General features: G+C 46.0%; 1 protein-coding gene across 1 annotated transcript in view; it reads right to left on the reverse strand.

The window, feature by feature from the left end:
• Positions 1-8,650: 8,650 nt before the first annotated feature.
• Positions 8,651-15,690, reverse strand: part of LOC144941610 (paired box protein Pax-9-like) — a 77,683-nt gene continuing 70,643 nt past the window's right edge. Inside the window, exon 6 of the mRNA XM_078867930.1 lies at positions 8,651-10,790. Within this exon, the coding sequence (XP_078724056.1) occupies positions 10,467-10,790 (324 nt within the window). The 3' untranslated portion in view covers positions 8,651-10,466. The remainder of the gene's footprint in view (positions 10,791-15,690) is intronic.

Here is a 15,690-nt window from a genome sequence, read left to right on the forward strand (position 1 = left end):
ACCACCCTCCCGTGCCTCGAGAGGAGGGTATCTGAAGCTAAGCATGGCCGACGACGTCACTTCTGCCAGCAACAGGACATACAAAAGGGCCTCTTACCCCACGTAGGCCTCTTACCCCACATGGAATCATTCTGCATGGATTCTAATTAATGACTGTATATTGCTTTAACGGGTCATGCCGCTAAATACAATCTCAGCACAAGTCGTGTGAAAGGAGTCTTCATCTTATTGGTGGATTGAGAATGGCTAGAATCTATTTTATTCTGCATTTTACACCTCCTTTGAATATTTAAAATAAATGCATTAATAATGCGGTACATGCGAGAGGCTGGAAAAATGTGTTTTTAATTAATGATAGGCATATGGATGCCTGAATATACTGCTCATCGAAATACCTAGAGATTGGACAGTTAAAGGTTTGCTCTTATTAACTTAATAGTCGATTTCAAGCTTTCGTGACTGCAGGGATTCATCTTCTTGGTTCTTTCGGTAAAGTCACGTAGAAGGGAAATAATAAAATAATAAAAATAAAACATAATAAAATACAATTCTCACGACGTTTCGGCCACAACGCAAGCAGCCGTCCTCGTGTGAAGACCAGGTCTGTCGGGGAGACAGCGACCTGTTCTTCACCTGAGGACGGCTGCTTGCGTTGTGGCCGAAACGTAGTGAGAATTATTTTATTATGTTTTATTTTTATAATTTTATTATTTCCCTTCTACGTGACTTTACCGAAAGAACCAAGAAGATAACTTAATAGTGCTGCTGCACGCAAAAATGATCAAACAGACATGCATATTATATTCATACAACAAACATTTAATGGAGCACGTCTGGCACGCTGCGATGCAACATTAGTCCTTAGTGAAATGGGCAGAGCACCAGTTCATAACATTGCAATATTTAGTTTCCAGTTAGGTGGCCTCATTATTCCTCTCGAACTTTCCACGAACAACAATCGCAGCTGCATATATTCGTATTTTCAAAGCATTTTATTCCGTTGGCATTTCATCTCACCAGGGCTCTGAACAAACTTATGGCATACACGGTGCAATTATCCGCATGGTGAGATGCAAATTCAATATAAAATAACGTCAATCAACATATCGGCTCGATATGTTAAATAAAATTGACTAAATATGGTAAATAATACGTATTTCAACAAAAACGTGTTTAGTTTTTTTCTTTTTTTTCTTCAGCGGGAGTGTGCAACACACAAGTACAGATTAGATGTCTTTAGTAGGTGCTCGTTTCGAGCACAAGTCAAGATAGTCTGAAGGGCTAACAGAGGAGCTTTGTGCGCGAGTCTTTGTGTGTATGAGTGCGTCTTTGTTGATGATAGGTGCTCGCGAACAGCACTTGTCCCCAACAACCTGTTCGTCTGCACGGAGGATTTTTGCCACCGTGGCTTGATGCTTACGATGCACGCGCAGATGACCTCACGTGGACACTGGTATCTCACCCGAGTCTGGCCCTCCACTCGGTCGACTCAGCCTTAACGTAGCATCTGATGCGACGCGGCCAATAAACGTCCTGGTGTAGAAATGCGACCGGACGCGCGTGTTCACTTTAGAAGCATTGCGTCTGTGTGTGTGCGAAAGAGAGACTGGAATATCTCCGATGAATGCATTGACAGTACTTGAACGTCAATCTCAGCTCTTTCAGCAAGTACCTCTTAGCTGTACTGCATCAGCCACGTGCAGCGCAGTACGACGCCGCATATCCAACTTGTTGAGGACTGAAATATATGTAAAAGTCAAATTTGTGAATATTATTTTTTAAACCATGACAGTTACATCGCGTGGGTGGTTCGTAGGACCTCGGGCGTTAATACCGTTGACGTTCTGCAATACAAGCAACAGTACATTTGATGTGGTCTAAGCCAAGTATATTGTTGTAAATCAAGTTGCTTGAAATCAAGGTGCTAACTACCTCGCCTGGTATTCAGGAGGTCGTGGGTTCGATCCCGACCCTGATGCCTTTATATTTGGAGTTTTCGTGTTGTGTCTCCCCGTGGTCGCGTGGATTTTTCTCCGGGTCCGCCGGTTTTTTCTTCCACGTTTAGAATCAACATCACGCGTTTAGAGTGTTTGGCTGCGATGCATTTCCACGTGACGAGCCACTTCGTTGAGCTATCATTTGTGGCCAGGCCATCGCTTCTGAAGAAGAGCAATACAGCTGAGTGGAGCCTTACCTGGTAAAAAATAACAAATAGTTTGCTTTTGGTTTAGAAGTGAAACTCAGATTCTAAGGGCAATGTGTAACAACTGAGAATACAGGTACCTGTATATAGCGAAGGAGAGCTTTACATTCCACCATACGAACATCATATGTACAACGGACGCACTCAGCTCTGTAGCGAAGCGGGTCTTTATTAAACAAGCCATTGTACGTCTCATTGAATGCAGGGGAAGGAGTTTTGGTTGGCAATGCAATCGTTATGAAGTCGGTTGTGTTGTCATACGCGGTCTTTTGTACGAAAATATACGAGGGTGGTTCGATGTCAGCCTGCATTTTATTTATTTGTCTTTAGAGACAATGACCATTTTTTTACTGGTAGGAACCTCCTGGTCCGTCGTGAATCCAAAAATGGGAGGGTGGGGCTGGGTCGAGAGGGGAGGGTGGGGGGGCTGGGTGGGGAGGGGTTGGGTGAGGAGGGGAGGGTGGGGAGGGGCTGGGTGGGGAGGGGCTGGGTGGGGAGGGGCTTGGTGGGGAGGGTGGGGAGGGGCTGGGTGGGAGGGGTGGGACTGGGTGGGGAGGGGCTGGTCACCCCGTGGTGCCCTTATAAAACTCAACGTTTAACCTACTCACGCCGGCTTGTGCCCGCCCTCACAGTCGGGCATATTTGCGGAATACACCACGCCGCCGTTGACCCTGGCCATTGACCGAGCAACCCAACGTTCCTACCAGCTCCCTCCGCAGGAATGTGTTTCTGGATTATTGCCCACTTGTTGTTTCCATTTCTGTTTCTTTTCAGAAAAAGTTAAGGATGCGCCTTATAATCCGGTAGGTGTGTATGCGTGCGTACGTCAAAATATGAATGTGCCGTCACTTTATTGGCAATCGGGCACAGGTTTCTGGTGCGTCTTACTTTCCGGAGCTTCGTAGACTCGCGAGAATTTCTGTGGGAAGCAACGTCCTTTCTCAAAGACATCGCCGATCATTGACATTCTACCCAGCTCTATCCATGATATTGACCCACGAACTTTGCATTTAGATATCCCCAGCTGCATCCAATCGCTCAAATTGATAATCCCGATGGTACGGTGTTAAAACATAATCATGACAGAACTGGCTGCTCAATGTTTGAGGAGTGCTTCGTGCCAACTATTGCTACGTGCTTTCCTTGACGTCACATCACGGTTGCGCAAAGCAGTCTGGGTTTTTTTTGTATAAATATGATGGCCAAGTGTAGTACGTGCTATGTGCTGCGTTTTCCAGTGAAGTTTTGCCCTGAAATGGAAATGTTAAACCGACTGCAGATGTACAGGGGTCGATTACCTGCACGCTTCGGTGACAGATGTCTCTCAGGCAGCAGTGTGTTTCAGTCGTGTCAAATTTTGAAGGTAGAAGAGGTCCCGAAAAAAAAAAGTGCTCAGGATGTGAAATTCAATTGTATGTAGAACTTCTTTTGCACCGTACGTAGCCAACTGTGCACGTCGGAGTTGCGGGGAAAAGGACAACAAACTGTGTTTCAGTTGTGTAAAGATGACTAAGGTGGAAAGACGTCGTAAAAAGTGATCAGGATGTGAATGCAGATTGTCCTGAAACTGTTGTGTATAGCTTATCTGCTCGAAATAATGCAATTCGTTTTTCTGGCACGATGTGTATACATGCGCGTGTGTCAGAGGTGAGACCTGGCATGTAAGGAGAGTCTCATTCATTGCTTTTTTTTACTTTCGAATGTCTTTTTTTTCATGAGTAGGTTAACCTTGCAGGACCCTGGTAATTTGACGTATTTATGTCCACGCTTGCTGTTGCAATATTTAACCCGATTATAGCGACAGTGTGTCGTCCTCGTGATCACGAAATGTCAGGAAATCAGAGCATTTTACAACCATGGCATCACGTATATATACATACATACAAGCACACAGCATTTAGTCGGCGTGTTATTTATAGAGAGCTGTAAAATGTTTATGAAATGTTACAATTAGTTTGAGTTTACATCAGAACCTAAAGGCGTGACCGGGAACAATTCATAAAGGAAAAAATATATTCCCCTACTCGTCACACGCGTATGAATGCATATCTGTGGGTAAAACATGAGTATCTCAAAATGTACAATTAAAAACGATTGAAACATTTCACGCGATTTTCGTGCTCCGAACGTGTCTTTAAAATGTACACGTGTAAATGGTAACTTTAAAACAAATTTCACATTGTTTTCCACTTTCCAGATATGGTTCAGGATATGTACAATATAAAAAAAAATGTAGCATAACGTCCGTGTCATTTGTCTTGTCGTCTGCAATGTTGTGAAACCACGACGCCGGAAGAGGATTTGTGATCCACGAGAACCCAATGATAGATTCTAGCTCGTCGCCCTCCCCAACACCCTGGGACAGCCACAGCAAAGGGGCAATCGCCAATGACACGCGGTGCTGTCGGACGAGGATTCATTTTCTTAGGTTTTTTTCGGTAAAGTCACGTAGGTAAAAAATTTAAATTAATAAAAGTAAAATGAAAAAAATAAAAATAAAATCACAAGCTTCCGTCTTCAGGTGGAACCGTCACAGCACGATAGCTGTATCAAGTAAGAGAAATTCCAAGAACACAGCATTTGTATTCTAGATTTGAAGCTTTCGTGACTGCAAGGATTCATATTCTTAGGTTTTTTTCGGTAAAGTCACGTAGGTAAAACATTAAAATTAATAAAAGTACATCATCCGCACCTAGTTTACACAACAAAGGCCCATTCCTAACAGCGTGTTTCAGCCGCACCGAACCTCACAACAATAATATTCAGGGCCTACCTTGGCTCCTCCCACCCTCAACCGGTATATATATACAAATACTGTGTTCTTGGAATTTCTCTCACTTGATACAGCTATCGTGCTGTGACGGTTCCACCTGAAGACGGAAGCTTGTGTTGCCTCCGAAACGTCGTGATTTTTTTTAAATTTTACTTTTATTAATTTTAATGTTTTACCTACGTGACTTTACCGAAAAAACCTAAGAATATGAATCCTTGCAGTCACGAAAGCTTCAAATCTAGAATACAAATGCTGTGTTCTTGGAATTTCTCTTACTTGATACAGCTATCGTGCTGTGACGGTTCCACCTGAAGACGGAAGCTTGTGATTTTATTTTTATTTTTTTCATTTTACTTTTATTAATTTTAATTTTTTACCTACGTGACTTTACCGAAAAAACCTAAGAATATGAATCCTTGCAGTCACGAAAGCTTCAAATCTAGAACTGTTGGACGAGGTTTGGTCGTCACATTTTTTTTGGTTGTTTTAATCTTCACGAAAGTCAATTCCGTCCCGTATAAATTAGTATCCGCCTTGCAGCCTCTTTCGCTCGACGCATGCAACAATCCACGCACTATTTTGTTTTCACGACGAGGAAGCAGTGGCCAGGCCTTGCGTGCTGTGGGCGCTGTGCGGCGATTTGCTCGCGGGACTACTTTCCCTCGGATCTTCCGCTGCAATACAGAATATTGGATAAATATATAAGGCGTGACGTTCGCGCTGCATGCAAACTAATTGCTCATTAAACTCTCCCCCCCCCCCAACTCTCTACTACCCCCACCTCCCAACCTCACCACTCTAAAGCCCACGCCTCTCAAACCCGATGCCTCGATTCCATCCCTTCAATTGTTCCGTTCAAATGGACAATTATTATGGTTCGCAATCGAGCATTGCAAGCACATCGCATCACGACGTCGCTTAGGGGCCGGCCATAAATGACGTCACGCGATTTTGGACGATTTCTGACCCCCCCCCCTCCTCGTCACACGGCGTCACAAAAAGTCAGACCCCCCCTCAAATATGACGTCACAAAGCTCTGCCCCCCCCCCCAAAACCATATTTCCATTTTGAAAGTAAAACATGCTTCAAATCGCTTTAAACTATTGTCATTGTAGTGCGTATTTAATGTGGCGCTGCACTTTGATGTTGTAGGAGTGTTGTTATGACAATTTCTGTTGTTATAACAATTTTACGTATTTAAAGTTGCGCATTTTGATGTGACGTCACATTTATCACCCCCCACCCTCGTCACACATCGTCACAAAAACCTGACCCCCCCCCCCGCCTAGGTGCGTGACGTCATTTATGGACGCCCCTTATCCCAGACTCTCTGGGGGATTTAATGCGCAGATGTGACACTTTCAGTTGCACAATACACAAACAGCTGATTGGACAAGCATGAAGCGCAAACTGCTTTAAACTTAAGACAATGATTTGCTGTGCTTTACATATATATGAAATGGTCGGATATGTGAACATCGATATAAATAACACTTACACCGTACATGCACACAGAGACTACACTGGGCATGGAGAAGTTAATTTGTCCGGGGCGGATATGCGACTTGTAATATCAATAATTATCAGTTACGTATCGTTGTATCTATATGGCGTGTGTGTACGCTAATGTGTGGTATGCATGTCATTGCTTTTATGGACCCGATGTTTGCTGTCAAATGCATTCAGAATGTATATTTGTAAGATGATACAGTCTTTGTATTTGCATGCTGTATTAAGCATACACGTCTCTGTATTGGCATAGTGCTCACAAGTGCTGGTCTTCAACTGTTATTATTCAAGTCCATCTCTCCTCTGTTCATGTGCTGTGATGAAGGGGTCATTGCCCGAAACGTCACCGATTATATATTTTTTGTTTTACTATAAAGGCCACCCGTTGTTGTTGTTGTTGTTGTTTTTGTTGACCGAGTGTGCCGAGATGTGTTTGTTCACTGTGCGTGTGCACGGCGGGCAACGCACCAGAATCGGTACAATATTTATTTTAGATTTGAAGGTTTCGTGACTGCAAGGATCCATACTCTTTGGTTCTTTCGGTAAAGTCACGTAGGTGAAAAAAAATGAAAATAACTCTATTAAATCACGACGTTTCGGAGGCAACGCAAGCTTCTGTCATCAGGTGGAACAGCCACAGCAACATCACTGTAGTGAATAGGTTATTATTTTAAATTTTCATCTACGTGACTTTACCGAAAGAACCAAAGAGTAATATTTATTTTGACTGGAGGAATCCGATTAGCTATAAATCTCTTTTTCGTAGATGCCCAGCATTTCACAGCATCATCAAATACTCTGCTCAACTTAAAACAATCGACAAAATAGGTTTAACCGAATTTTTTTTGTACATTTAACCAAACTAATTAAAGCCTCATTGTGAAATCCGTCGTTTGTGTACCAATCATGGTTTAATCCAACCAAAATACAGTCGCGTAAAAGTGAAATCCATTTACAGATACCCCATTTACAATAATAAGAGAAAAAAAGGCAACGGTTTCATGTCAATGGCTCGTTCGGCCTCCTCGCCATTCGCAATGCAACTCTGTAACGATGCGGGGCCAATCGCGCTCACAAACGTTCGATCAGCTGCTGAGTGGAGAATGAGGCGGCAGTGTGGGTGGGGCTGGGGGGGGAGGGTGCTGAACAACGTAGTGGGGTTTCGATTTAAAGCTTTCGTGACTGCAGGGATTAATCTTCTTGGTTCTTTCGGTAAAGTCACGTAGAAGGGAAATAATAAAATAATAAAAATAAAACATAATAAAATAATAAAAATAAAACATAATAAAATAATTCTCACGACGTTTCGGCTACAACGCAAGCAGCCGTCCTCAGGTGAAGAATGACGGCTGCTTGCGTTGTAGCCGAAACGTCGTGAGAATTATTTTGTTATGTTTTATTTTTATTATTTTATTATTTCCCTTCTACGTGACTTTACGGAAAGAACCAAGAAGAAAAAAAACGTAGTGGGGTATCTATACACGGATCACCCTATACTGGGGGTGTCCATGGGTAGGTGGCGGAGTCTATGTGCCAGTCCCCGCCTCTTACGAACGCGACGGGTCGGGCAGCGCGTTCGCCCAATGTCCTCGTGCAATGCCGTCTACGCAAATGTTTCGTTGAACGTGGCCTTTTTCATTGCGCGCGATTAAATTGTTCGGAATGAATGGATGGATGCTATTTTTCATCGGGGGTTTCAATGGGAATTCAACGATTGTTGATGCTGAAACGTGCATGTTGATTTCTGTTTTCTGATGCTGTGTGTCATGTAGCCGGCTAAAATTGTACTGTACTGTGTATTGCGTGTGTACCGCATTCTTTGGATTTAAGATGCACTTGTTTTCCATGTCCTCTATGTCATAGCTAAAAGTTGAGGTGGAGCGGAGGGTGTGTGTGTGTTGCGTCTTTTACATATAATTCCGGTAAGCGCTGTGCGTGCGAGACCAGATCTGGTCACGCATTTAGTTGTGGTGGACCGTCTTACTTCCCGGAGCGTCTTAAACATCCGGAGAAAACGACATCGTGTGCGTATCAATATCGCATGCGTTGTTACGGGCAGTTAATGTCCACCGTGATTAATTACGTGGAGCAATTAAGAACGAGTTTCAGATGCAAACCAAGCAATAATTCACGCTGTCAGTGCGAGTTGAAGTCAACATATTTAATCAACTCAAATACGGAGGGTTTTTTTTTTACTTTTGTACAAACGAAAGCAAAACGTCACAAATGCAATTTCAATAAACGATGCTCTATTTAACGCCAGGTCATCATCATCATCATCTGCGGTATAAATAACCTGAACCAATATGGTACGGGCATTGCTCCTCCATTATTTACGGTAGCCTAAGTTTCCAGTCCCAAATGCACACGAGTTTGCATACCAAGAAGCTGGGTGGGTAGGTGGGTAGGAGGCTAGGGCAAAGTGATTATGTAGGTGGGTAAGTAAATAAGTAGATGGGTCAGTGAATAGGGACTTCGTTGGGTAGGTGGGTGGGTAAGTGGGTGGGTAGTTTGGTGAATAGGTGACGAGGCACGGTGAGTTGTTAGGTAGGTGGGTGGGTAAGTGGGTGGCTGGGTGGGTAAGTGGGTGGCTGGGTGGGTAAGTGGGTGGGTGGGTAGTTAGGTGGGTAGCTGACTGTGTATGCGAGGTGAGTTGGTAGGTGGGTGGGTGGGTAAGTGGGTGGGTGGATAGTTTGGTGGGTAGGTGACTAGGCAAGGTGGGTGAGTAAGTGGGTGGGTAAGTGGGTGGATAGTTTGGTGGGTAGGTGACTGTGTAGGCAAGATGAGTTGGTAGGTAGGTGGGTGGGTAAGTGGGTGGGTGGGTAGTTAGATGGGTAGGTGACTAGGCACGGTGAGTTGGTAGGTGGGTGGGTAAGTGGGTGGGTGGATAGTTTGGTGGGTAGGTGACTGTGTAGGCAAGATGAGTTGGTAGGTAGGTGGGTGGGTAAGTGGGTGGGTGGGTAGTTAGATGGGTAGGTGACTAGGCACGGTGAGTTGGTAGGTGGGTGGGTAAGTGGGTGGGTGGATAGTTTGGTGGGTAGGTGACTGTGTAGGCAAGATGAGTTGGTAGGTAGGTGGGTGGGTAAGTGGGTGGGTAGTTAGATGGGTAGGTGACTAGGCACGGTGAGTTGGTAGGTAGGTGGGTAAGTGGGTGGGTAGTTTGGTGGGTTGGTGACTAGGCAAGGTGGGTGAGTAAGTGAGTGGGTAAGTGGGTGGGTGGGTAGTTTGGTGGGTAGGTGACTGTAGGCATGGTGAGTTAGTAGGTGGGTGGGTGGGTGAGTTAATAGGGACTTTGGTGGGTAGGTGGGTACGTATGGTAGGTGGTTGGGGAGTAAGTGGGTATATGGGTAGGTAGTCAAGGTGGGCAGATTTGCTCAAGGACAGGGAAATGTCAAAACAGCACAATGATTTTTTTGTTTCATTCCATGATTAAAATGTCTAAAACTTCCGTCCATTCACTCTTTAAGACAACAACAAAAAACCCCACAACAACACAACTGCGGCTAATGCTTAGCCCTTATAAAGTGAACAACACGTACAACATTTGGGCAATTTTTCTTTTTTTACACCAACAAAAAAATATGTATAAAGTTTTTTAAAAAACACCACACTACTGTATGTTTTTACATATATCTCAATTACAGAGTACATATGTTGACACATACACGCCACTATATATGTACACTGTATTGTATATATAGATATACATCAGTGATACAGCGTACATATATATTTCTAACACATTTTTTTTTACATAAGCGCACTTTCTTTTTTTTTACTAAAATTGACGTTATTAACAATATCATTACCACCATCATCATCATTACACAATTGCTATGATACACGTGGGGATGGCCATGGCTCGCTCCCTCCCTCACTCGCTCGCGTGGCACCGGTGTCTATCCGTCTCTTTACGATGTCTATCTACCCTATACCATGTGTGTGTGTCTCTCTCTCTCTCTATTATTATGATGATTATTATTATACGCTAACCCTGGCGTATTTCAACAGCTGCCTACCGTCACGGGCCGGCGCGGTCTTGTAGCGTGCAGGAGATGGCAGCTCGGCGGCCACGTGATGAAGGGCAGACAGGGCAGGCCCACCGGCTACTCCTGCCGCCGCTGCCCCACCGCTGCCCTGGGCAGCCTGCCAGCCCGCCGCGGCCTCGGGCAAGAAGCCGGCGCCAGGGTGGCCCGCGTACTGCACGTAGGCGCCCGCGGGCACCTGAGTCTGCGGGTTCCCGTAGGCGCGGACACCCTGAGCCGCAGACACGAAGCTGCTCACGGCCGGCAGGGACGCGTGTGCCTGGGGTTGTTTAACGAGAGAGAGAGGAGGGGGGGTAAGGGAGGGAGGGAGGCAGAATGGGCGACAGAGAACACGGACGAGATTGAGATTTACGCACGCGTCTCTGTGTGTGGGGAGCGGTGGCGCAGTGGTTAGCCAAACTGCGCTACGCACCGGGCGAACAGAAGTTCGAAACCTGCCCACGGGACAATGTGGCGGATATTTGAACCGGTCCTGGGGCTCTACTAGTTTGACTCGGCGTCAAATGAAGTACTTGGCACGGTGTGAAAACATCAGCACCGGGCGTGATGCTGGCCACCCACCGCCTCGTGGTGCCGTGCCGGCCTTCCTAGGTTCTGGCAAACAGCACTTGCCCCACCAGTCTCTTGAAGGCTGCACCGACCAGGGGAATCTGTCTTTGGGAGGGAGTTGACAGATAAGAAACTTTTGGGCGTACAGGCGAAAGCTGCGGGGATCATCCGGGAGCGAAGCACCTCGCGTACCACGCTACGAACCTGGCGAGACCAGGCTTCGGTTAACGGCCATTTGGAAACATCAGCGATGGTGATAACTGAACCTGTCTTGGTCCTCCCCTAGGTATGCTCGGCATTGAAACGTCAACATTAGGCGCGCGGGTGTGTCTGCTCTCCAAACCACGCCGTCGTGCCGGATTTTCTTTTTAAATCCTTTATATTAAGTTCACTTGCTTGCTTGCTTGCGCGCTTACGACCGTGCAAATCTTTCGGTCGTTTTTTTACCCACTTCCCGTGATCCAATCGAGCTGACATTTTGCACACAGACTCGTTGTGCGTGACAATTAATTTTCGTGAAATTTTTTTCAAAAATTTTACACTTTTTAGGATTTTTTTTTATATGTAATTACCAATTGCTTAATGGTGGCAGGCAATCATCTGACCCATAGGTGGCAGCCATCTCAAGCCAGAGGACGAGAGGACTCTAGCCGCCACGCATATAAAGGATTTATAGTGAAAAACTTTGTTTTTACGGGTTAATTGTTTACACACTTATATTTAACTCACTGTCTGTTGTTGTTGTCGTATCCTCAAATCTTGTAGCTCAATTTTAACCCATTTCCCAATGTGGTATCGACTGCAAACTTGGTATACTTATGTCATACTGATGACAATACTATATTCTATCATTACAAATTTTAAATAAATGTTTAAACCATCTTTTTTATATGTTATGTTTCGCCTTGGGTCTAATTGTCCACGCTCAACTGACGTTGCCTGTAAATCACTACGGCCCCTTACGTTTTGGCAAGCCCCGGGGCCACTTCATGGAGTCGTGGAGTTCTGCCATTACTCGTACGGTACATTTCATTAAAGCGTGTTTTTTTTAAAAGATTTTTTTTATTTTCATTGGTGCTCGCTAGCAGCACTTTTCCCAACAACGGCATGTGTCTGCTACACGTGGGCCCTTTTGTCTTTGTTGTGGAGAGGGTCTCAGGCGGAGTGGTCATTATCAGTCTCCATTGAGCCATGTCATCGTCTTTTTGAATAGCAGGTGATCCAAGGTTTAATCCATTGTCACAATATTGTAATTAGAAAAAAGTCATGAAGATTTCACTTGAGCATCATCATCCGTTTAGCAAATCGGACAACATCTTTTCATTGGCGAATATAACGTCGTTCGATTGCGTCATCACCATCATCATGGAACGATGATAGGTCACGGACATGTGATTAATCTGCCAGCATGGTGACCCAATGAATCAGCCACCAAACGCTGAGTCATCGTCATCCAGTGATTGCCGGATATGACTGCAGGTTTGGTCATACATGTTGTGTGTATCGTTTATTGTTAAATGTGAATCAAAGTTCCTATGATTACTGTTGTTACATTGTATTTGATAGCTTTATTTTGGTGATTTCGAAAACATGGTTAAGCCGGATTTGAAGCTTTCGTGACTGCAAGGAATCATATTCTTAGGTTTTTTCGGTAAAGTCACGTAGGTAAAACATCAAAATTAATGAAAATAAAATAGAATAAAAACAAAAATGGGACCGTCACAGCCGAATTAGCTGTGACGGTCCCACCTGATGACGGAGACTTGTGTTGCCTCCGAAACGTCGTGATTTTTGTTTTTATTTTATTTTATTTTCATTAATTTTGATGTTTTACCTACGTGACTTTACCGAAAAAACCTAAGAATATGGTTAAGCCATTTCGATTTAAAGCTTTCGTGACTGCAGGGATTCATCTTCTTGGTTCTTTCGGTAAAGTCACGTAGAAGGGAAATAATAAAATAATACAAATAAAACAATTAAATAATTCTCACGACGTTTCGGCCACAACGCAAGCAGCCGTCCTCAAGTGAAGAACAGGTCTGTCGGGAAGACAGAGTCTGACGCCTGTTCTTCACCTGAGGACGGCTGCTTGCGTGGTGGCCGAAACGTCGTGAGAATTATTTTATTATGTTTTATTTTTATTATTTTATTAGTTCCCTTCTACGTGACTTTACCGAAAGAACCAAGAAGATGGTTAAGCCATGTTTCTTGCGGAAGTGCGAGTTGGCCTGATAGCTTGAATCGAAGTTGTCTTATGGTTGTTGTTGTTGTTGTTTGACTTGCATCACGCTGGGATTTTTGCACACAGCGTTGTAATACGATGTTTTTTTTCCTGGAAGATTTGCTGGTTTATCCAGGATGTTTCTGTTGCGCGTCGTCGCTTTAAGATGTTCTCTGTTCATATTCTGTTTGTTGCGGTTGCACCCGACTCAAGAGCCGCATGACTCACAGGGCTATACCGAATAAATGCAACTTGAAAACTTGACAAGACGGTCAGTGCGTCGTCACCTATAAGCTCCCAATGCAGTGTGTGTACAGATTCACGTGTTTACATCTCCTGCCGCGTGCCATGCATCGCCGTTGTTGATTGATGCGAGAATCTTCAGTCGTGTACAAAACACAAAAACACGCGATAAAAAAGAAGCCCCGCCGTTCTTTTTGCAAGCGCCGCGTTCGGGACTCCGTGAACTTTACGAGAACAAGGACAGCATAGGGCCTCGATTTAACGAGGTCCAGAAACAACTCCCCCCCCCCACACCCCCTTCTAACCGAAACTCACAATCGCCCCGCGCGCAACTCCTACAGACAAACATGCGAAGTTCTTATGTTTTGTTCTTTCGGTAAAGTCACGTAGGAGGGAAATAATAAATAATAATATGTTTTATTGTTATTATTTTATTATTTACCTTCTACGTGACTTTACCGAAAGAACCAATAATATGAATCCCTGCATTCACGAAAGCTTTAAAATGGAAAAAAAATGTTCTTCTATTGCTACCGCACTCGTCACCAGCAGGGCATGTTCGATCCACTGCTGGATGACGGCCTCCCCAAACCGCCACCACCACCACCTTCACAGTACCAGGGTCCCCTCGGACGCCACGTCACTCATTGGCTGACACTTCCGCTACGATCATCGAGGCGACGCGTCCTGCCAAAAGCCCACTCGTGATGGACGCGCTGTATCGCCTTTTCAGAGGATCAACTTGCGAGGAGAGCTCCGTTAAAGCCTGGGTAGTGATTGTACGCAGGGCCGCCGTGCATCGGCGACTGCACCGGCTACATCGTGGGCAAAAGACTGCAGTGCAGTACAACCAATGTTTGTACTGTACTTCTATGATCCCGCGTATATACCCCCACCCCTCCCCCCGTCTTCATCAACCCCCCAGCCCCTCCCCCCGTCTTCATCAACACCCCCCAGCCCCTTCCCCCGTCTTCATCAACCCCCCCCCCAGCCCCTCCCCCCGTCTTCATCGCCCCGTACCGACCAAGCGGCCCACGTTTTTTGTGTCTCTCTGGCCGCTCGCTGGAGCTCCCAGGCTCGCGTGCCGCCCTCCCTCTGTGCTTCCTGCGCGCCGCGCTTCGCTGCCCGGTGCGTGTCGGCGGTGGACATGGACACAGCGACAACCGCGCGTGATGACGTGAGCCCACGAAACTCGATTTGCGTAAAAGTGGACCCCCCCCCCCCCCCCGTTTGTCCCCCTACGCGTAACGCTGCGGTCACACGTGGAGGCTAAGTGCGCTAAAGGGAACCGGGGCTTGAGCGTCATCTCCCATTGGAAATTACAGCGGCAGGGAGCGAGGGAGAGAGGGAGGGAGGGAGCGAGAGAGGGACCCTAATTCAAAGCCTTCGCTCCAGCCGCCCAAACGGCGTGGTGCCGTAACGCAGCAGAGGAGAGAGAGAACGCGCGCGCGCTTGTTAACGGCCAGAGCGAAAGCGCGTGCGTGCGCGCGCGTGCGTGTGCGCTCTGGATCTCATTAAGCCATTGCGTCACTCCGTTGACTCGCCGGGGCCTCCCTAATACACGGAACAAAGCCCCGCGCGCGCGCGACCGCAAGCGCCCCCAACAAAGCCCCGACTGTGAATGATCGGAATCGGAATCTTTATTTAGACCATGAGTGAATCCGATGAGCTATGAAGCTCTTCCCTGCGCAGATGTCCAACGAGAGAGGGAGCGCGACCAACGCGCGATAGATTTCGTCCGGCTGGTCACGTTCAGTCGCTGAGATGGAGCGACGGAATCAGCTGGTGTGCAAGGCGCTAGATGGATGATTAATCATAGATCGTGAAGGCTCGTTCGTGAGAAATGTCGACAGCTTGGTGGGGGGTGGGGGGGGCATTCATCCAGCAGTGGCTGATGAGTCGGTACTTGGGCCTGTCGGCGGGGGACACTGGAGTGAGGGCATCGTGGATGCTGACGTCTGTCCCACGAGGGTTCTGTACTTCTGCAGTCCACCCCGCGTCCAATGTTCCATCTCCACCCCGTGCGGTGTGCGCCCTTCGTGCACCTCTACAATAGTCACCCTCGTGTAAAGTGCATGGCCATACGTGTGCAACGATATATACCTAACTTCAATGTAATTATCACCAGCACTGCAATGTATAGTAC

The sequence above is a fragment of the Lampetra fluviatilis genome, chromosome 25 (assembly GCF_964198595.1).
Source record: "Lampetra fluviatilis chromosome 25, kcLamFluv1.1, whole genome shotgun sequence".
NCBI classification, from domain to species: domain Eukaryota; kingdom Metazoa; phylum Chordata; class Hyperoartia; order Petromyzontiformes; family Petromyzontidae; genus Lampetra; species Lampetra fluviatilis.